This window comes from Meles meles, chromosome 7 (genome assembly GCF_922984935.1).
Source record: "Meles meles chromosome 7, mMelMel3.1 paternal haplotype, whole genome shotgun sequence".
NCBI lineage: Eukaryota > Metazoa > Chordata > Mammalia > Carnivora > Mustelidae > Meles > Meles meles.
In genome coordinates this window covers 48525946-48547678 of record NC_060072.1, presented here as the reverse complement: position 1 = coordinate 48547678, position 21733 = coordinate 48525946, and the positions used below count along the sequence as shown (strand labels likewise).

The window sequence follows — 21733 nt, the reverse complement described above, 5'->3', positions numbered from 1 at the left end:
CCTTAGCTATTATTAAATGCTCATTCCAGCTAGCCAGGGTTTCCGTTTTCAGGTCAATTCTGTTTGTATCTGAAGCAAAAGACCTGGTCTTCAAAATATTTATGCCACCTAGTGTTAATTATCCTTTCTCTTCCTGGGCAAGTACCAGAAAGGACATCAGAATATGGCAAATTAAACAACAGCTTTTGATAGTCACAAAATCCATGAAACAGGGGCCTTCATTTAACAGGTAAGGAAACTGAATGTGGGGTGGGTTCGAACTCAGGGGCCTTGCCTTCTAATTAAAATTTTATTCTCATTCCATCTACTCTTCTCTATCGTATAAACATTTACCATGTTGTTTCCTCCATAAAAGGAATTGCACCTGAACTTAGAACCTGAGGATAATAATAACCTCCAGCCTAAGATGGTAAGAGGATAGTAGGAAAGATGTCATGTGGGGAGATTTGAGGCTCTGGTCTGAGTGTAGTTGGAATTGCATGGTGGTTTCTCCCCTTGGACACTTGGTTAGTGGAGATCCAATCATACTAGACCCTCACCACAAAGTTTACTTCTGAGCACTTTGCTACAAAATATGTGCCCTGAATGTGCTCTGTATTTTTTTTTAAGATTTTATTTATTTATTTGGCAGAGAGAGATCACAAGTTGGCAGAGAGGCAGGCGGGGGTGGGGGGTGGGGGGAAGCAGGCTCCCTGCTGAGCAGAGAGCCCGACGCGGGACTCGATCCCAGGACCCTGAGATCATGACCTGAGCCGAAGGCAGCGGCTTAACCCACTGAGCCACCCAGGCGCCCTGAATGTGCTCTGTATTACATTCAGGTTTGGTTTAGATTTGGCTTGGAGTTTGTTTTACTTGTCTCTAAATGATTTTGTTTGATAAAATTTCTGATTTCGAAAACATTATTTCCTTAAGGAATTGACATTAAGGGTTGTAAACCAGTTCAGGTTTTGGTTCATGTCCCTTTGAAAATTGGGATCTTAGAAAAGTTAGAACTCAGAATGTCTGACTGAAAAATAAGGCTTGATGGGAAATCGAGTTCTGTGTGCATTGTAGCATACCAAAATCATTTCTGTAATATTAATACATACTTTCAAGTATATAATAAATTACTGTTTATTTAAATAAAAATTATCCAGATATTCAAATTATTACCAGATTTTATGAGATAAAAGGACTACAAATGCTGTTTAGATAAACAAGTATGATTTTGTGCATGTGGATTAAGCTTGGCACAGGAATAGTTCCTAAATGCCCAGGTGGCTTCCATTCATTTGTGGTTCTCACGCATTCATCACATAGCAAGTGCAGTATAGTTTCATTTTCAGATCCTAGGGAACATTCGGTTTAAAGAACCAAGGCAACTCACATTCCATGAGCAATACACAGCATTTAGAAATCTGCTTAGGAGTTGCTATCTTTTTGGTTTGATGTTTCCCCCTTTAATTCTTACATAAAATATTTTAAGACAGGTTAACTCTCATGATAGTGGAGAATAGTTGCTTCAGTTGAGTACTAATGGTAAAAATTTTGTTTTTCAATATAAAAGTAGCTTATGTTGCTAACTGGTAACATAATACATTTACCATGAACCTTAGGATAACTGCAAAGCATAGTAAAAACACCATGTTTGAACTGATTTGCTGATACATATTTGAAAACTGTTCTGTCAGTGTTGTTACTGAGCTGGAGACTGCCAAAGCGTAGGGCCTCATTTGACAAAATGACTCAAAGCCCAACACGGTTTCTGGGAGAGACTGGGTATAGGCTCATGGAAGTCTTTGTTCACTCATTCATTCAGTTTCTACTATGTACTGGGCTCTGAAGATAGAAAAATGAATTTTTCAAACTAATTGAACAGACCCTCAAAGCTCACATTCTGTTAGGGAAAATAACACATGAGAGTAGATCATAATACGGTTGTAAGTTCATAATAGAGGTAACCCATTTAATTTGAGCACCAAAGAGGAAAAGTCCCCAGATGGACTGGGAGGAAGTGGAACGACTGGGAGATGGTCAGCAAAGGCTTCCTGGAGGAGCTGACACCTGCACTGAGTTATAAAGGTGCGGGAAAGGAGCGGTGGTGGGTCAGAATGGTGCTAACACGCAGGACACAAACCGTGCATTAAGTGCACAGAAACTATAAGCAAGTTCATTGTTTTTTGTTTTTGTTTTTTTTTTTTTTGAGTAGACCTTCTTCCCCAGTGCTGTGAGGAAGACAGATGTGAAGAGAAGGCTAGGCACAAGAGACCAGTAAAACTGTTGAAATGGTGCCAGTGAATTATGATGGCCTAAACTTGATGTTCCGAGCCATGGAGAGAAAGAGAATCAATCAACATTTATAATTCACATCAGTCTTTCGTGACGGACTGACTTGGGCTGAGGGAAGAGGAGAAAATATCAAGGATGAATCTCAGGTTTCAAGTTCAGTGATACCAGAGACAAGCACAGGGACTAAGAGCAGCTCCAGCAAGAAAAATATGTTCAGTTTCAACATCATTGAGTGTGAGGTACCCTGTGGGTCAAACCCAGGTGGATATGTACAGTGGGAAGTTGGGACTTGAGTTTGAAGCTCAGGCAAGATGCTAGAATCACACACCTGGAGGTCATCAGCATGACAGAACTGTGGCATCTGAGTGCAGAATGGAGGGACTTAATTGAACTGTTGGTTTGGGGCTCTGTAGATAGAACCTTGTCATCCCATCAGGCCCATGGTCAAGCCACTGAGACATGGTTGCCTCTTTCCACTATTTCCTTAGAACATTTGTGGCATGAAATATGTCCCAGTCCTATCATCATTTCTCCCTGTGCTGAGAAGTAATTCTATCTGGCACTTAACTGTATCTTCCCATATAGCACTCATGGCCAGGTTCTGTAGATGGTTCATCTACTCCATGTAGAGGTTTGTCTTCATTGCTTATATTCACCTGGCTCTCTGTGTACAAAATTTGCTGGGTGTTTTGTCTTGTTTTTCCTTGCAGGAACTTCTTTCTTGATTCTCAAGTTTTTCTTATAAATTCTAAGACAACTTCAAGATTAAGTGTAAGTGGACAGTACTTGAAAGGTGTCTTCCATTCGTCAAGATTAAATCATTCCTTTTGTTATCACCACACATTGCTTGTTGTGCTTTGAAAACAACCATTTCTCTCCTTAGGGAAGGACCATGGTGTTTCTTCAGTTAAGGTCCCAAAGAGGGAGTCCAAAGAGTTGCAGCAACCTGGTGTGAGTAATCCCTGATTCCAGGTGGTGATGGGGGTTGTGTTTCACCTTTTGCTTTATTTGACAAACATGTGAAAGACAGTCACTAAAAATAAGAACAGACCAGGCTTTGTTGCAGCTGAGTGGCTTGGCAAATCACTATACAGAGGAATCTTAGGACATGAAGGATTTGATAGTGGGATAGAATCCAGCTGTCCTCTGAAGGGAAGTAAAATATCCTTTTTAAGAGCACTGAAATTCTGGGATTTTTCTGGAATAACCACCTTCGTGAGGTATGGATTGTGTCCAGGGACTGTAACCTGAGAGGAAACAAACAAACAAACAAAAAAAACCAATCATCTGAGTGATTGCAGATGTTTCATGGTGCCAACACTAAAAACACCGACATCGACCACTAAAATGCAGCCTTTATGAAGCACACATAACCAGCCGCCAGGCCTCCCAGGCTAGGAACAGCTTCAGGCCGACTCACGGAAAGAGCTGTCCAAGGCCTGTTCCCTGGAGTTACAAAGTGAAATAAAGCGACCAGTCCTCTATCTGGAAATGTGAGCTAGGAGGAGGAAGCCGCAGACTGATGCTCTCCCCATCATTTTTATGGAGAGCAAAGGTAAAGATTTGACTGTTACCCTTTGTTCCAACTCTGTACTAATATCCTGATTGGGTATAGAGATTGTGTATAAGTGGAATTCTGTTCTCAATTCATTCCATTTTCCTTGCAGCTGATCTAAGTGTACAAGTTTATTGCTTCCTCAAAAGGCTTTGATTTTACCTGGCTTTCTCCCTGAGTCTGAATCTTCAGCTAGATTGATTGATTGATTTCAGTGGAACAAATCAGGAAAAAGAGGACAAGTGCTAAACTAAATAGAGATGATATCTACTGAGAAAGACCTTTTTTAAAAGAGGCTTTATATATGTATTTGACAGAGAGGAGGAGAGGGAGCATGAGAGACCAAGGGAGTGAGCAGGTGCGAGCCCCCCATTCGGGGTGGGGGAAGTGAGAGGGAGAAGTTGTCTCTCCACGCAGCAGAGAGCATGACTGGGGCCTCAGTCCCAGGACCCTGGGATCATGACCTGAGCTGAAGGCAGAAGCTTTAACCCACTGAGCCACCCAGGCACCCCCCCAATCCATTTTTTAATAGCACAAATTATGTTTCATGAAATGGGCATTGAAATGGTATTCCATGAAACTTGGAAGTACTTTGGCTACATTGTTTAATTATTCTTACTAATAATAAGGTTCATTCCATCTTTTATCATAGAACATATCGCAATAGGTTTTGGCTTCTATTTAAAATACTGCCAGTTGGGAAAAAACATGATTTTTTTGGTATGTTCCTATTATTCCCACCTCTCCCATTCCCTGCCAAATGCAAGTCTGATGATGTCCTTTCCTTCTGTCCTGATGTATCTTATTTCAGATTCCTTCTAGGCAAGTACTGCAATTTCTGAAATGCTTTAATAACAATAATAAGGGTTGTATACTTACATTTATTACATAGGACCCAGGCAAGAGAAGAAGATAATACTCTCCAAATTTGTTGGTTCTGTAAGGGCAGATATGTTTTCTGTCTTGGACTTCTACAATTACATTGGGTAACGGATTTCCATTCTGATCAAAAACTTGACCCTTTACACCTGCAAGACAAAAACAACATTAAATGTTAACACTACAATTTACGACCTGTGAAAAAATATTCTTGTAGTTATTTATTAAGCTGCTTGGATAATAAGTATTTAAGAGAAGGCAAACCTCTCCAAAAAATTGAGATATAATTGTCATAAAACATTAATGTCAGATGTACAACATAATGATTTATGTATATCTGTGAATGATCACAATATATCCAGTTAGCATAGTTCAATATTTTTTGTTTAGTTTTTATAAATGGATGTTAAATTTTGTTAAATTTTTTTCCTGCATCTATTGGGACGATCATATTATTTTTATCTTTCATTTTGTTAATGCGGTATATCATGCGGATTGATTTTGCACGTGTTAAGCCCTCCTTGCATCCTTGGAATAAATTCCACTTGATCAAGGCCTTTTTAATGTATTGTCTAAGTTGGTTTGCTAATACTTTGTTGGAGGATTTTTGCATCTATGTTCATCAGGGATATTGGCTTCTAGTTTTCCTGTAGTGTCACTGGGTTTGCTACCAGGGTAATGCTGGCCTTGGAAAATGAGTTTGAGGACTGGTATTAAATCATCTTTAAATGGTGGAATTCACCAATGAAGCCATCTAGTCTTGGGTTTTTGTTTGAATTAGTAATCAAAAACATGCCAAAAATCTCCTTAGTGAAGGGTCTGCTCAAATTTTCTATTTTTTCCTGATTCAGTCTTGGTAGGTACTTGCTTCTGTGGATTTCACCATCATCTAGGTTGTCCAGTTTGGGGGTATATATAATTGTTTAGTCTTTTATGATCCTTTTCATTTATGGGGTATCAGTTGCAACATCTCTTTCATTTCTGATTTTGAGTTCTTGCTCTCTTTCTTGGTGAGTTTAAGCTAAAGGTTTATCTTTTCAAAAAAACCAGCTCAGTTTTATTGATTTTTTTCTATTGTCTTTTTAGTTTCTATTTCATTTAATTCTGTTCAGATCTTTGTTTCTTCATTCTCCTTTGAGCTTTTTCTTTTTCTTTTTTTAGTTCGTTGAGATGTAAAGTTAGGTTGTTTTGAGATCTTTAAAAAAATTTAAATCCAGTATAGCTAACATACAGTGTTATATTAGATTCAGGTGTACAATACAGTGATTCAGTAATTCTGTGAGATCTCTGTTTCTTAATGCAGGCATTTATCTCTCTGAACTTCTCGTTAGAACTGCTTTTGCTGCATCCCTTAAGTTTTGGTATCTTGTATTTTCATTTCATTCATTTCAAGATTTTGATTTCTCTTTTGACCTACTGGTTGTGTGGTGGGATGCTGTTTCATCTCTGAAAATTTGTGACTTTTCCAGTTTTCTTCTAGTAATTGATTTCTAATTTTATACCACCAGGGTTGGAAAACATAGTTGATATGATTTCAGTCTTTGTAAATTTTTTTTTAAAGATTTTGTTTGAAAGAGAGCAAGAGTGAGAGAAGGCACCAGCAGGGAGAAGGGCAGAGGGAGAGGGAAAAGTGCTCCCCACTGAGCAGGGAGCCTGATGTGGAGCTCGATCCCAGGACCCTGGGATCATGACCTGAGCCAAAGGCAGATGCTTAACCAACTGAGACACCCAGGTGCCCCAGTCTTTGTAAATTAAGACTTATTTTGTGGCATGGCATATGATTTATTCTAGAGCATGTTCCATGTGCACTTAAAGAAAATGTGTTTTCTGCTGCTCTTGGATGGGATGCTCTGTATATGTCAAGTATCATTTTCTGTCTGGATGACCTATCCATTGATGAAAGTGGGATATTAAAGCCCTTGCTGTTACTATATTGCTGTCTATTTTATCCTTTAGGTCTGTTAATGTTCACTTTATATAGTTAAGTACTCCTATGTTATATCATTTTGTTGGATTGACTCATTTATAATTCTATAATAACCTTGTTTCTTATTGGTTTCTTAAAGTCTGTTTTGTCTGATGTAAGTATAGCTATCCCAGCTTTCTTTTGGTTTCCATTTGTATGGAGTATCTTTTCTACCCCTTCACTTTGACTCTGTTGTGTCCTTATATCTGAGGTGAGTCTCCTATAGGCAACATATATAGATGGGTCTTATGGTTTTTATTTTTTTTTAAATCTATCCAGTCACTCTTTTGATTGGAGAATTTTTTAAAAAGTTTTTTTTTTTTTATTTGACAGAGAAATCACAAGCAGGCAAGGAAAAGAGGCAGGCAGAGAGAGAGGGGGAAGCAGGCTCCCCCACTGAGCAGAGAGCCCGATGTGGGGCTCGATCCCAAAACCCTGAGATCATGATCTGAACCTAAGGCAGAGACCCAACCCACTGAGCCACCCAGGCACCCCTTGATTGGCGAATTTAGTCCTTAAAGCAATTACTGATAATTATGTACTTATTACCATTTTGATCATTGTTTTCTGGCTGTTTTGTAATTCCTTTGCTCTTGTTCTCTTCCTTTGCAATCTGTTGGTTTTCTGTAGTGGTATGCTTAGATTCCTTCATCTTTTTTTACATATAGCTTTTAGCTTTGGTTATCTTGACACTTACGTAAAACTGTAACAGTCTATTTTAAGTTGATAATAACATGATTGCATTCTATACCTTTGTATGTTTACTCCCTCCTGCCTACATTTTACATCTCATTACCTTGTATATCCATTAACAAACTATTATAGTTATTTTTGCTACTTTGTCTTTTTAAACTTCATAATAGTTTTGTAAGTGATTAACCACTACCTTTACAACATTAGATTGTTCTGAATTTTATTAAAGATTTACCTTTACCAGTGAGTTTTTGTGTTACTAATTAGTACTCTTTCATTTCAGCCTAAGGAAGTTTCCTTAACCTTTCTTGTAAGCCTGGTCTAGCGGTGATGAACTCCTTAACTTTTGCTTGTCTAGAAAACCCTTTCTCTCTCCTTTAATTCTGAAGGACAGCTTTGCTAGATATTCTAGGTTGGCAGTTACTTTCTTTTAGTATTTTGAATATATTGTGACACTCTGTTCTGGCTTGCAAAGCTTCTGCTGAGGGGAAAAAACAAACAAACAAACTTTGATAATATTATGGTGATTCTCTTGTCACTTTTCAGATTTGCTAGCTTTAACATCTGATGCTTTGATTATGACATGTCTTCGTGTGGGTCTGAGTTCATCTTATTGGGAACTCTCCAGCCATCCTGGATCTGGAGGTCTGTTTCCTTCCCCAGGTTAGGGACCCCTTCAGCCATTCATATAAGTTTTCTGTCCCTTTCTCTCGCTCTTCTCTTTCTGGGACCCCTGTAATGCAGATGTTGGTATGCTCGCTGTTGTCTCATAAGTTCCTTAAGCTATCTCTAATCTATTTCCTTCTTTTCTTTCTGCTACTCTGACTGGATTAGTTCCATTGTCCTGTCTTCAAGTTCACTGATTTTTCTTCATCTATTCTGATGTTGAATCTGTTGTACTCTTCACCTGTGTGACTTCTATTTGGTGGTGTCTTATAAGTACCTCTTTGTTGAAATTCTCATTTCATTCCTGCACTATTCTGAGTTCAGTGAGCATATTTATGGTCCTTATTGGAACTTTTTTTTTTTTTAAGATTTTATGTATTTATTTATTTGCCAGAGAAGGAGAGAGAGAAAGAGTGCATGCACATGAGCAGGGGCAGAGGGAGAAGCAGGCTCCCTGCTGAGCAAGGAGCCTGATATAGGACTCGATCCCAGGATCCTGGGATCCTGACCTGGGCTGAAGGCAGCAGCTTAATCAGCTGAGCCATCCAGGGATCCCTATTGGAACTCTTTATCAGGTAAGTCACTTATCACCATTTCAGTAAGGTCTTTTTGGGGGCTTTATCTTGTTTTTTTTTTTTTTTTTGTTGTTTGTTTGTTTGGAATGTGGTCTTCCAGTCCTGGAGAAGTGGTCTTTTGCAGATGAACCTCCTCATTCAACTCTGCGCTAGTTCTCAGTTGTTTCTCAACCCTTTGTGATTGTCTTTATGCTTAGTAGTTTCCAGTAGTTGAGGTTGTGCCCAGACCTATCAGTACCTAGAGTCAGACCGATTGTACGCCAGACCCTCAGACAGAAGCTTTTAAAGTATGCACATGAACCTCTTTCAGGGGAAGACAAGGATGGACGTGCCTCCCGGTTCCCTTTACACCAAGCCCTGGGGTGAGAGCCAGTTAAGAACTGTTTGCTAGGGGCACCTGGGTGGCTCAGTGGGTTAAAGCCTCTGCCTTTCGCTCAGGTCATGATCCCAGGGTCCTGGGATCGAGCCCCACATCGGGCTCTCTGCTTGGCGGGGAGCCTGCTTCCTCCTCTCTCTCTCTCTGCCTGCCTCTCTCCCTACTTGTGATCTCTATCTGTCAAATAAATAAATAAAATCTTAAAAAAAAAAAAAAAAAGAACTGTTTGCTAGCCATCAAAAGAAATGAAATCTTGCCACTTGCGATGACGTGGATGGAACTAGAGGGTATCATGCTTAGTGAAATAAGTCAATCGGAGAAAGACAACTATCATATGATCTCCCTGATATGAGGACGTGGAGATGCAACATGGGGGGTTGGGGGATAGGAGAAGAATAAATGAAACAAGAAGGGATGGGGAGGGAGACAAACCATAAGTGACTCTTAATCTCACAAAACAAACTGAGGGTTGCTGGGGGGAGGGGGGTCAGGACAGGGGGAGGGGGTTATGGACATTGGGGAGGGTATGTGCTGTGGTGAGTGCTGTGAAATGTGTAAACCTGGCGATTCACAGACCTGTACCCCTGGGGATAAAAATACATTATATGTTTATAAAAAAATAAAAAAAAACAAAAAACAAAAACTGTTTGCTAGTGTCCTGTTGGAGCCATGAACACAAACACTGAACACATGAACACTGGCTACTAGAACTACTAAGAGATATCTCCTGGGTGGTAACCCCAAAAACTGGGGCACCAAATTCATGCACAGACTTCCTTTTGGGAGTGACTGGTGACCTGGATGGAGGGAGAGTGCAAACACGGTGTTTGCCAGCCTCCATCTTTGGAGAGTATTTCAGTAGACCCCTAGAGGTGTGTTAAATTGGATGCCTGGCCCTCAGGTCAAAGCTTTAAGACCAGCAAACAGGCCTTTTCCACAAAAAACCCCTGGGCATCTTTCAGTTGGCTGGCTCTGCACTGGGCTCTGGAAGGCAGCCAGGTGCACCTTTGTGGCCCCTTTAAGAACTATTTCCCAGTTCGCTATAGCCTTGAGGGTCTTGTGGATGCAAGCCCTGTGACTTTCAAAGCTAGGTGTTTTCCAGGAATTGTTTGGGTGTGGCTTTTAAAATCTGGCAATCTGGCACAAAGGGGCTCAAACCTTTTGCTGCTTGGAGTTGTGAGCTCCTTCCATATGGTTGCTGCAGCAGGGATGGGGCATACGGCAGGACTGTGTCTCAGCCTCTCCTACCCATTGCAATATAAATTTATTCTCATTCGCCCAGCCTGTAGGAATGGCTCAGGTAGTTTCTGAGTTTCTTTCAGAAGAAACTGTCCCATTTATAGCTATGGAGTCCGTGTGTCTGTGGGAGGAGATGAATTCAGGATCCTCCTACATTGCCATCTTGAACCAGAACTTGGTAAACTTATTTCTGAGGTAACTTAAAATACAGGTAACAATCAGATTTACAGGCTAAATTTGTTTGTTGTCAAATATTCCATTTATAGCACCTGTGCTGAAACCTAAATCCAAGTTGCTTACTCAGTCACCAAACTACTACAACATTGCCCTTGGTAGATTCCGCTAAATCCTAAATTAAAAATTGCCGGTGTATTTACAACAAGTTGGGGAGGTGGTGGTGCCTGGCTGGCGCAGTCAGTGGAGTATGTGATTCTTAATCTTGGGGTCATGAATTTGAGGCCCACATTGGCTGTAGAGATTACTTTAAAAAAAAAAAAAAAAGGCAGTGTAGTAATTTACAATAAGATACTTACCTATGTGGGACTCAGTAGTTTTGTCTCATGGTCCAGATTAATGGTGTCTTATTACTAATAACAGGAGTGAACACTTATCGTTAGTGTATTTTAGGCTGTATGGCAAATGCTTAACACGCATGTTCTCCTTGAATTCTCACATTAATTCTATGATGTAGGCAATATCACACTTTCACAGATGAGGAAACTAAGGCTTTGGATTATTAAATAAACTTAAGCTCCCAGAGCCTGGCTGTAAATCCACACTACTCTCCAGAGCCCGTACTGAACCTGACACCATACTCCTCACCTCAAAATTTCAGGAGTACAGCTAATAAAAGATCATTGGAAATCTTTTAACTGTTCACCTTCCACTGTGTTCACTTAGTGACACATCATCATAATGACATGAGAAGAAGCCACAAGGAAAAAATGACCCTGAACTACCCCCCAGACCAATTATTTACGGAGCAGAAAAACACGAAGCATATATTAGTTTCCTTCAGAAAAGTTTAAAATGTAAAAGTTCTGACAGCAACAAAATCTTTGTCTCGAACAGTAAGCAAACTTCTGGTTGACCCCAAGCTGCTTTTTACTTTCCTAAATTCTTGACTCTTCATTCCTTCCATCTTAAACCACAAGGGGGCAGGGTTGATGTGCTTATATATTTTTAAGTAGGTCGTGCATACTTGGTTACAGGAACAAGCAGATAAATATTCTTTATAAAACCTGTGTAAATGGACTTGTAAGCCCTCCAAATTAATGATAGTTATGCTACAACGTGCATGTTACTTCACCATTTACAAAGCTCCTTCATTGGCATTATTACGTCAGCACAATACTTCAGAGCCCACCTTAATTCAGAGTTTGGAAAATAACCCTTACAGCTAGACTGAAATTCCAGAAAGACTAGTGCAGTTATGTGGAGCATATTTTTTGTTCAGCTGCACTCCCACGTTGATGTTGATAAAGGAGAAATTTTAGAATAGGCAGAGGAACACCAAATAAGGAAATATAATAGAAAGGCTAAATTACTATGTGCTCATGATGAAAATCTAGTAGCAAAATACCAGAATATTGATCAAGAGAGGACCCAATAATCTTAATAAATGCTAAGAGGATGTTGATGAAAAATTACTTCTTAACATCCCTTATCACAGGGTATCAGCCTACTTCATACATGTCTCACCCCTCTGAATTCACCAATAATCTTTTTTTTTTTAAAGATTTTATTTATTTGTCAGAGAAAGAAAGTACACACAAGCAGGCAGAGAGGCAGGCAGAGAGAGAGGAGGAAGCAGGCTCCCTGCTGAGCAAGGAGCCCGATGCGGAACTCGATCCCAGGACCCCAGGATCATGACCTGAGCCGAAGGCAGCAGCTTAACCAACTGAGCCACCCAAGCGTCCCCACCAATAATCTTTGTGTACCTGTGCTGTGGGGTGCTGGAGGTTGGGGAGAGAAAAGGAGGGTGGGGCATGTATGGGCCAAAGGACGTTCTTAATTATCCTTGCACTCAGCCCTGGACCCCGTGTGCTTCCGACTCTTCCCTCCATCTCTCCAGCAGGTAGAAAGCTTTGTGGTGAAGCATGCAGACAGTTCTAGGAGTTGTGTGGTTACGCAACCCTCCTAGACACAAACCCACACCCACTTTAGCCCTGCATTGTGGCCTCACTACTATGCCAATTTCTGAAACCATTCTGAATGGAATAAAAGAACTTGCACCCTGGCCATGCAGAGATGCAGCCTGCCTAAAGAAGCTCAAACCGTACGACTCTACCACCATCAGAAGCACTGTGTTTCTCTGGTGAGTGGTTTCCAAAGCGTGGTCCCTGGACCCACAGTACCAGCATGTCCTTGGGAAAGATACGCCATTCAAGACACACTACATCAAACTCCAGGGCTGGGCCTGGCCATCTGTGTTTTCACAAACCCTCCAGGGAGTCTGCCGTACAGGGGTCAGAACTACCACTCTTGCCCGGGGTTGGTCTGTCCCCCTGTGATAAAAGCTGGGCAGCTGTCAAAGGACCAGGCTGGGAAGACTGCCAGCACCAGGTGGGTCATTTGGCAGCTGCAGGGTGTGAGCGCTTTGAAGCTAATGGTGCGAAGTCAGCACCCCGGTGCTAGAAAAAGGCACAATGGCATGTCTAGTGTTCTCCGGATCGGCGATACTGTGTGACAAGTGACAGGCAAACCGGGCATTTTCTAGATGGGTGATGACATAACAGAGTAATAATCTGTTTTCCTCGATCTTTTGCGACATTTCCTGGTCATTCAACGTGAAAAAATTTGAAGCACTCTGGATTTTTCACCCCCTTATTAAAAGGAACACACAGCATGCTTTCTCTTCTATGAGCTGACGGGCATTGCATTTCTCATGCGCTATAGATATTCATGCAGAGAAAATTCTTAATCATTAGTTCTGGTACTCAAATGAGGCATACCAGGAAAACAAATAGGGGCTTGTATTTCCTCAACCCAAAGGTTTTACCAGATGCTATGTCTTGTGTTAACAGGAATTAATAAAAAAAAATCTTACCAACCTAGGTGCACCTGTTGTATATATTCAATCAGTGAGGCCTTGTTTTTATTCCAGAAGAATGGAAGCTTCTCCTCGTGAGGATATTTACAGCATGACAGCTCCAATGTAATTTCGAAACACTGGGCCCAGATGTAGTTGTAATCTTGCATTCCACCTAAACACAAACATTTAATTTTTTAAGGTCTAAAACTGGAATGCAGTCAAGTATCCTGTACCTCGGGGACAAGTGAATCAGACAGTTCCAAGGAAAGTACATGTAAACAGGAAAAGATGAATCTGACATATTCGCATGTAAACTCAGGACTTGACATTTTATTAGCCAGGCACAAACAGGCAATCCTAAATACTCCCATATGGGTAACTGGATCAGAGCGGACGCAAGTTCAACCATGTACCCACAGAGAGGGAGGGGGAGGGTCAGTCCTTTTTTTGTCGATCACACAATACAAAAAGGATTCATCAGCATACATTTCTTCGTAAATTATTCTAAAACACACATAGAATGATACTTTTTAAAAATTATTCACAAACCATTCATAAATACACTGTGTAAGCTAAGTACACTCATCTGGAGAATAATGGCTACCATTTAGTGACCGTTCACTAGGACTGGGTACCATTTGAAGAGTTTGTCATGGCAGTGACTCCCCATGTCTCACAGACGAGGAGACAGTCCCTGAGGGTAAGTGACATGCCAGTGAGTGTAGAGCCCAGCACAGGCCGTCCTGCTCAAGACCCTGTGCTCCTGCCCATGACATGGAGCTGCTCGGGGATAGAAGGAAGGGGGCCCGGCCGGCTCTCAGGAGAGAAGAGACCCATGCCCCCCTCCCAGTTCTCACCTCTGGAGACCCTATTTTCAGAGGGTTATAATCTTATTTCATATTTCCCAGATGCAAAACTTTTCATATTTTAAAATCGGAATTATCGATCTTAAACTTGATGACTGAGAAACACCATTGTCATTAGATTGTCCGAAACATTTTCTTTCCTTCCTTGGTAGTACAGTGTATTTTATAATCCGTGGCATCTTGGTTGCATTTGATGAAGTACAGTAACTTTGAAGAAAGTTACTTTCTGCCACATTTTAATTTGTTAAACTCAATTATCTGCCTAATAAAATATGTATTCTCAATTCCATCGGGAAGTAGTGAGTTGGGGAAAAAAACCCTCATGTTAAGAAAATAGTCAAATTATTACATCAAAATTTTATATTAAGTAATATCTATGTATCTATGTCTCTACCTGTATAGGTCTAGATTCTAGCAGGAAGAAATCCTCTGTCCTTTGTATTTACTTACCTTCTCAGGTTTGTATTTCTGACCTTGTTTTCACCAAGAAGTAAGAGAGGTAAGGAAGAAAGAAAGAAAACTGAAGTCCTTGGTTGGATGCTTCTCAGGTAGAAAGAACGTAAACGGCGGAACAGGTGTCCAAAGCGCACAGAGGTGGGGCTGCAAAGCGTGGAGTGCGCACGGCTCTGGATAAAGGGGGTCAGACCTGGGGTGCAAAACCTCCAGATGGAGCCGGAATGCTCTAAGCTCCTCACAGTGGCTGGCTCTGCCTGCTTTTCTTCTCCGGATACACCGTGTCCACCCAGGTCCACTTGGGAACAGTTCCCGACAGCAACATTAGGTTCCTGGACAGCAACGTTAGGTTCCTGGCTCATTTCCCACAACTCTGGAGCTGCCCCAAGGGTTACAGACTGCCCCCGAGGGACGGCTCTCCCCCTGGGTGGGAGGGAGCCCTCTGTCGCCTGTGAAGAGTGAGGAGCAGGGACCAGGCCTGTGGCGGGAGCCATGTCGGGGACAGCAGGGAGAAGCATGGGCTGCCGCGGGGTCTCACTGGCCCCACTGCTTACACGGCGGTCTCTGCTAACTTACGTTGCCTGGTGGAAGCTGGCAGAGACATGAAAGTACCAGCTTGGGCAACAGAACAGCATCGCTGGCGCCTCCACAGTGACACTGGGAATGGGTCTGTGTGCCGGGACGCAGCCCACAGTGTGCTTCGGACAGGGTCCGCTGACCCAGTCTCTAAAGAGGCATGCGCCCACAGCCGCGAGACCTGGTCCCCGCCTGCCCTCTCTCAGGCCCCCAACTAGCCCCAGTTCTCCTACACCTCTGGGCTCACTTACACGATTCTTTTCACAAGAACATCCTCCTCCCTGGCCCTCATCCCGTGATCCCTATATGGCAGTCTCCTTATTCCCTGCCTCACGGGCGAGGCCGAAAACTGGAGCCCCCCCCACCCCCAACATACCTCATATCCAGCTGGAGAAGCATTTTTGTTCAGTTTGCCAAGTGGCTTTAAAAATCATGATACCTCATGTACAAGTTCAGCTTATTTTACAAACCAGACGGCCTGGCAATACTTGGATCCCACTGGCACTTGGCCATAGTAGCTGGATTAGCAGCTGCCCCTGGTTGATGTGACATAGCATTACACTTCTCCAGGGTCTTCTCTGCTCCCGATTGTATCCTGGCCTTCCACCTCTGTGGCACGCTGTACCTTCTCTAAATCTCTCCTTTTTATTCTAATTACTCTGCCACCACAATTACTTAGTTGCACATTGCTCTTTCCTATTAAGCCCGAGGGTAGGGGCTGCGTCCTGGCAGCTTTCCTGGAGTAGTTCCCAGCTCATGTAGGTAAACGCTGAGCAAGTATCTGAGCAGCTCTTGGGCAGTCACCACTCCCCCCCCCCCCCGCAACGCCCCCTGCTTCTGGGACATTAGCTGACAGAGACATGACAGAAAGGACAGCATCATGCCCAACAAACTTTGACAACTGCTGGGGTCAACAAAAGCCCGCTGGCATCTCTGGAGGAAGGCAAGAAGGAGAATGCTGGAAGGGAAGAGAAACTTACCTTTGAGTGGATACCAAGAGTAGCCATTTGTGATTCCATTAGGAAAGTTCATTTTGTTTTTACACTGGTCTCCTTTCTTCATGGTGGGATTTCTAGAAGCGTAGGTATGTGCAAGGTATTGGAAAACATCATCATCAGGGGTTAAGCTACGGGAGTGTGAGGTCCCTGTCGCTGTGTGTGAAAGACAAAGCAAGACCTTTCTGTTGGTGTCAGAGTACGAGCACTTGGAAACGCATGGGGCGTTGTGTCAGCGAACACGCCATTGCTTCCCCTGCAGAAACCTTGCTTTCCCCGAGGGACCTCTACCCACTTCCATGGGTGCTCCTCGTTTGTAACGAACACAGAGTGGTACCACACAAAATAAACCAGAGGCGTAGTCCAACTCCTCCTGTATCAGCTTCCAAGTTAGATATCCTCTGAGTCACTCTCGCTAATTTCTCAAGGCTGGTGAACTTTCCTTGTATACTGTAGGGGTTAAATAAAGGCACTGCTCTCATTTTAAGTCCTCATCCCAGAGTTTTAAAAGGAGTCAAATGACTGCTCCTAGGATTAGCAAAGAAGGGTACGTTCTGGTTTTATTTTGTTTCAGCCCTTTTGCCTATGCGGGGTATTCTAACCCAATTTTACTATCTTCCTGATGACCCTCCAGTAACCCTGTGGGTTGTCAGGTCAGGCATACCGCCCACCTGCGGTTTATAAACGGTAGGACAGGTGGTTCAGAGGTGAGCAAACACCACCCCTGGCAGCAAAGACAAGAAGGCAGACTCCTCCCCTCCAGAGGCCAGCTTTGCAGCCCCGCTTGGAACTCAGGAGGCCAGGCCGGCCATTGTTTGCTCACCTGGAACACCATTGTCAAATGGGTAGCTGGCCACCAGGGCACCGCCGTGGAGGTTTGCAGAGAGGACAAACGTCTCCGTCTTCAGCCACTCCATGACGGCCACAGTTTCAGGCTGCCTCGATACATTGTTAAATTCAAAAGCATCGGGGAAATTTCTATTCAGGTCATAGAAGTTAGTATTTTCCCTTTAAAAGAAAGAATATTTTCGGGTTTACTGATGGTATGTGAGGGAGTGGATTCGTGCCGCGTGTATCCCTTTGGTTTGCGCCCCAGGTGTTCTTCCAGATGTGAACACAGTGAAGGTAGACATCATCCCAGGAGCCTCAGGTGGGCCACACTTGGCATTCACGCACTCTGCAGCCCCTCCGTATGACCTGCTTTCGCCAGTGGGATAATAGCTGCTGTGCAGTAAGCAGGACTGTGATAAGTGTTTGCATGTTGGGGCTTTTGCTCTTGGAACACTCTCTTTGGGAAGCCTGAGCCTCCGGGCTAGCCCCGTGGAGAGTCTGCCTGGGGAAATGAGGAACCCAGGTGACAGCTAGAATTGAGACTCCAGCCATGTGTCAGGACCCAGCTGAGGTTCCAGACAGGATGGTACAGAGATTGGCCAGCCTTGCTCTGGCTTGTCCAAATTCCTAACTTACAGAATTGAGAGTAAATAAAAAGGATTTAAATCCCTCAATTTAGGGATGTTTTGTTGCATGGCAACTGATAACAGAAACATGCTACTTTATACAAATGTATTTCTGGAAAATGGACTAGCCATGTTTAAATACGCTAGGAAAAACCTACAGTTGAAGGGAATCAAGTGGTGAGATTTTATATTTTTTATAAAAGCAAACAAATGTTTGGACAAATATAAATGTCTACTAGACATTTGAGAAATTCTAAACTTCCTGAGGCAGATTGCAACAAAATAAACTGTTTAAATCAAAATATTATAAGACTCCCTGTTCTTTTTTTAAAGACTTATTTATTTATTTTAGAGAGAAAGAGAGCATAAACAGGGGGAGGGACAGTGAGAGAAAGAAGCAGACTCCCCACTGAGCACGGAGCCCAACAGAGAGTTCGCGGAGCTTGATCTCACGACCCCGAGATCATGACCTGAGCCAAAATCGAGTCAGACACTTAACCGAATGAGCCAGCCAGGCGCCCTGATTCCCCCCTCCTTTTTTTAGTTCTTGTACTGGCTTAATAAACCAGCTGGTAATTACTGAGGGCCTAGCTAGACGCTGGAGATTTCACAGTTAGCAACATGAGCAACAGAATTCCTGCCCCCGGGTAGCTTACAGATTCGTGTGGAGAGAGACATTGAACAAGAAATCAGACCTTAAAATTTGCGCTATGAGGCTATGGACATTGGGGAGGGGAGGCGAACCATAAGAGACTATGGACTCTGAAAAACAACCTGAGGGTTTTGAAGGGTCAGGGGTGGGAGGTTGGGGCAACCTGAGGGTTTTGAAGGGTCAGGGGTGGGAGGTTGGGGGAACAGGTGGTGGGTAATGGGGAGGGCACGTTTTGCATGGAGCACTGGGTGTTGTGCAAAAAGAATGAATACTGTTACACTGAAAAAATAAATAAAATGAAAAAAATGAAAAAAAAAAATTTGCGCTATGAGGGTGAAGTGGCAGGTGCTATGAACCAAGGGCCCAGTATAGAACAGGTCAGGGAGGGAGTCTTTGAGGAAACGCTGTTTAGTAGTGAGAGGGGTGAGGAGTGGGAAACGAGGTCTGCCTCGCACCTGAGACGACATAGAACCAGATCGGTCCAGGAGATGAAGGAGATTCCAAGTGGCTGGGGAGTGTTGAGCGAGGACGAGCAGCAGGGTGGGCACAGGAGTACAGCGTCCTATTTGGGATTTTACTTTTCATCTTCAAAGCAGTGGCAGCCTGAAGCGTTTTCAGCATGGCAATGACATGACCCAGGCTGAGCTGGTTCACTAATGAGGCCTTGGGGTGCTGTCTGGCGGGAGCCTTGTTGTTCTAAATAGACCAGCCCATCCTTACCTTCCATTACTGTAAAAACAGTCGGGCTTTATGACTGCTTCAAAGCCATCTGGGTTCATGGAAGGCATGAAGTGCATCCGGGTGCTGTTGATTAAATTTGTGATTTCCAAGTCTTTTCCGTCATTGGTTACGAGATGTTCAATTAAATGGAGTAGCAGCTCCCGCCCCACAGTCTGTATGTGTTAAAGACAAAATGGGATATTATTAGGTCAGAGGAAAATAGTCCCTAAAGCCCAAATTCTCCAACGAGGGATTCTACTACAGTTTGGTATTTGAAACCAAATCCAGCTGTGATACCACGGGGTGGCTCTGGCAAGCGGTAATTAGTCACGGGGGGTGCTGAAAACTGTTAGCAAAAATTAAAAAAAAAATTTTTTTTTAAAAAACATACTGGTCTGTAAAGAATTTACTTTTTACAAAATGAATTAGGTGGGGTAAAGGTTACACTTACTACGTTTCCAATTTGTTTCCCTTCCAAAACACTTCTGGAGTGGAAGGGCAGAGGCGGTGTTCTGGAGGGCGATGCGGACACACACCACGGTGTGTGTCTTGGCCAACAGCAGGGTGACAACCACTGCATCAGACACGGTATACAAATGTCGATTTTAATAGGGAGGAATTCAGGTTTGTAACAAGCATAACTTAAGTAGGTTTCAGAGTTTAATATCCCCCTATTTCCAAATTCCCCTCTGGAACACTCGTGCAATGTTCGACGTATCTGCATATTTCTGATGGCCACATTCTTGCGTTACCGAAACTAGAATTATTCGCACATCATCCTCCTAATTTTTTTTTGCCGTATCTTCTATACTACTGCTTCATTTATGTTTTCTTTAAACCAGCTCACTTTTTACTTACAGAAGAAATGAAAAACCTTTGTGTTGTTGCCATTTTGCTAGATAGGTTTCTGAAGTACACTGTTAAAAAGCAGGACTATGAGGGGTGCCTGGGGGGCTCAGTGGGTTAAAGCCTCTGCCTTCCGCTCAGGTCATGATACCGGGGCCTGAGATCGAGACCCGCATCCCCGCATCGCATCGGGCTCTCTGCTCAGCAGGGGGCCTGCTTCCCTTCCTCTCTCTGCCTGACTCTCTGCCTACTTGTGATCTCTGTCAAATAAATAACATCTTAAAAAAAAAAAAAAAGCAGGACTATGAAAATAAAAATGGTCATATCCACCTGATTAACTTAGGTAGCACCAGTGACTGGGAAACTAGAGACCTATAGGAGATCTCATTTTATAATTCCCAATGGTGAGGACTATTTTATTATTATAAAAAAAAAGTCATCCACATGTCAACCTCATTATAGAAAGATTTGACTAGACTCGATCAACGTGTCTCTATAATCCTGGGTTCAAGGAATCTGCTTCTGAGAAAGGAATGCTGGCCTCTTACTTAGGATCAGCTGCTGCTGAGGGTTAGTCCCTGGGAAATGTGAGGCCGTGGTGATTAGGGGCTGGCTCTAGAAGCACTCAAGGAGGCAGTGAGCAGGACAGGAGTTTCCAGTTACAACTCCAACCATATGAACTCACTGCGGTACAATGGATGAGCAATCCTCCAACGGTCATTTCTCCCGATAGTGCCCCCACTGGCAAGGAAAGAAACCACATTTCATGACTTTGTTATCCTAATGAACATGGAATACTTGAAATTGGGACTCAGGAGATTCGGAAGATGTAAATTACATATTCACAGGTAGCCATCAATTTCAGAGTGGAAATATATTCAATTGACTTCACTTTTTCCCTCTTATTTCTATCTTCGTCTACTACCGTGATTTTTGTTTTTACAGTCAAAATTGTCAGCTTATGAGGCACCCGGGTGGCTCAGTGGGTTAAGCGTCTGCCTTCAACTCAGGTCACAATCCTGTGATCAGCCTTACAAATGCTTCTCTCTTCTGCCTCCGCCCTTGCTCACTCTGTCTCTCAAATAAATAAAATCTTAAAAAAAAAAACCACAAAAACACAAAAAACTGTCAGCTTGAAAAAGTCCTTACAAACTAATAACCAAAAAAGTCAAGTAAGCCACACACTAGGTTTCCAGTTGTCTGTTTTAGGAGCTCAAGCACTCTGGAAGCAACCTCATGAGCTATGTGCTGGCCACTGGAAGGGCCTTGGTGGGTCTTGTCTGTGAAAAGCTGGTTTACGTGTGGAAAGTGTGGCGATTTAAGGAGTGTTCTGCCCAGGGGTGGGTGAGGAGGAGAAGGTTAGAGAAAGGGAAGAGGCCGTGACCAGGAGTCACTTGTAGCTTCTGAAATTTCTAAACGTCAGTCGTGCCTGTCAGATGGTTAGTTCAGTTAGAGGGACGAATCAGGAAGAACCCGAGGCCCATCTGAGTCCCCAGGCAAGGACAGAGGAGCCATGTCAGAGTCCCCATGTGGCTCAAGATGTGACTTTCCCTCAACTTTCTCAACTGAACAATCTAAGCACGGCACAACTCAAGACGGGAGCTGGCCAAGACATTCGCCCAACTCAAAGCAAATGAGACAAAGAGGAGTCGAGGAGCTACGGTTAGGCTGCGGAATGAGACTGAGGCCCAGAGCAGAATGGAAAAGTTAATGTTTATCATTAACAGAGGGCGGGGGCTCGGGGAGATAAGTGTTCTTACCAGGTGCTTAGAAGTAGAAGTTTCTATTAACAGCTAAAAACTATGTATTTTCAATGATTACAATTTCCAAGTTTTCCCTCATTTTTTTCTTGACTTTGGAAGAATCTTCTGATAATTCCTTATTTTGAGAAAATATTTGTCAAGTTCACTGGTTACT

At 42.9% G+C, this 21733-nt stretch overlaps 1 protein-coding gene across 1 annotated transcript in view; it reads right to left on the bottom strand.

The window, feature by feature from the left end:
* Positions 1–1095: 1095 nt before the first annotated feature.
* Positions 1096–21733, bottom strand: part of CPM (carboxypeptidase M) — a 70865-nt gene continuing 50227 nt past the window's right edge. The window contains exons 4-9 of the mRNA XM_046013091.1: positions 18971–19143; positions 16965–17149; positions 16127–16297; positions 13271–13423; positions 4703–4851; positions 1096–3515 (exon numbers count right to left, since the gene is read on the bottom strand). Of these exons, the coding sequence (XP_045869047.1) occupies positions 3273–3515; positions 4703–4851; positions 13271–13423; positions 16127–16297; positions 16965–17149; positions 18971–19143 (1074 nt within the window). The 3' untranslated portion in view covers positions 1096–3272. The remainder of the gene's footprint in view (positions 3516–4702; positions 4852–13270; positions 13424–16126; positions 16298–16964; positions 17150–18970; positions 19144–21733) is intronic.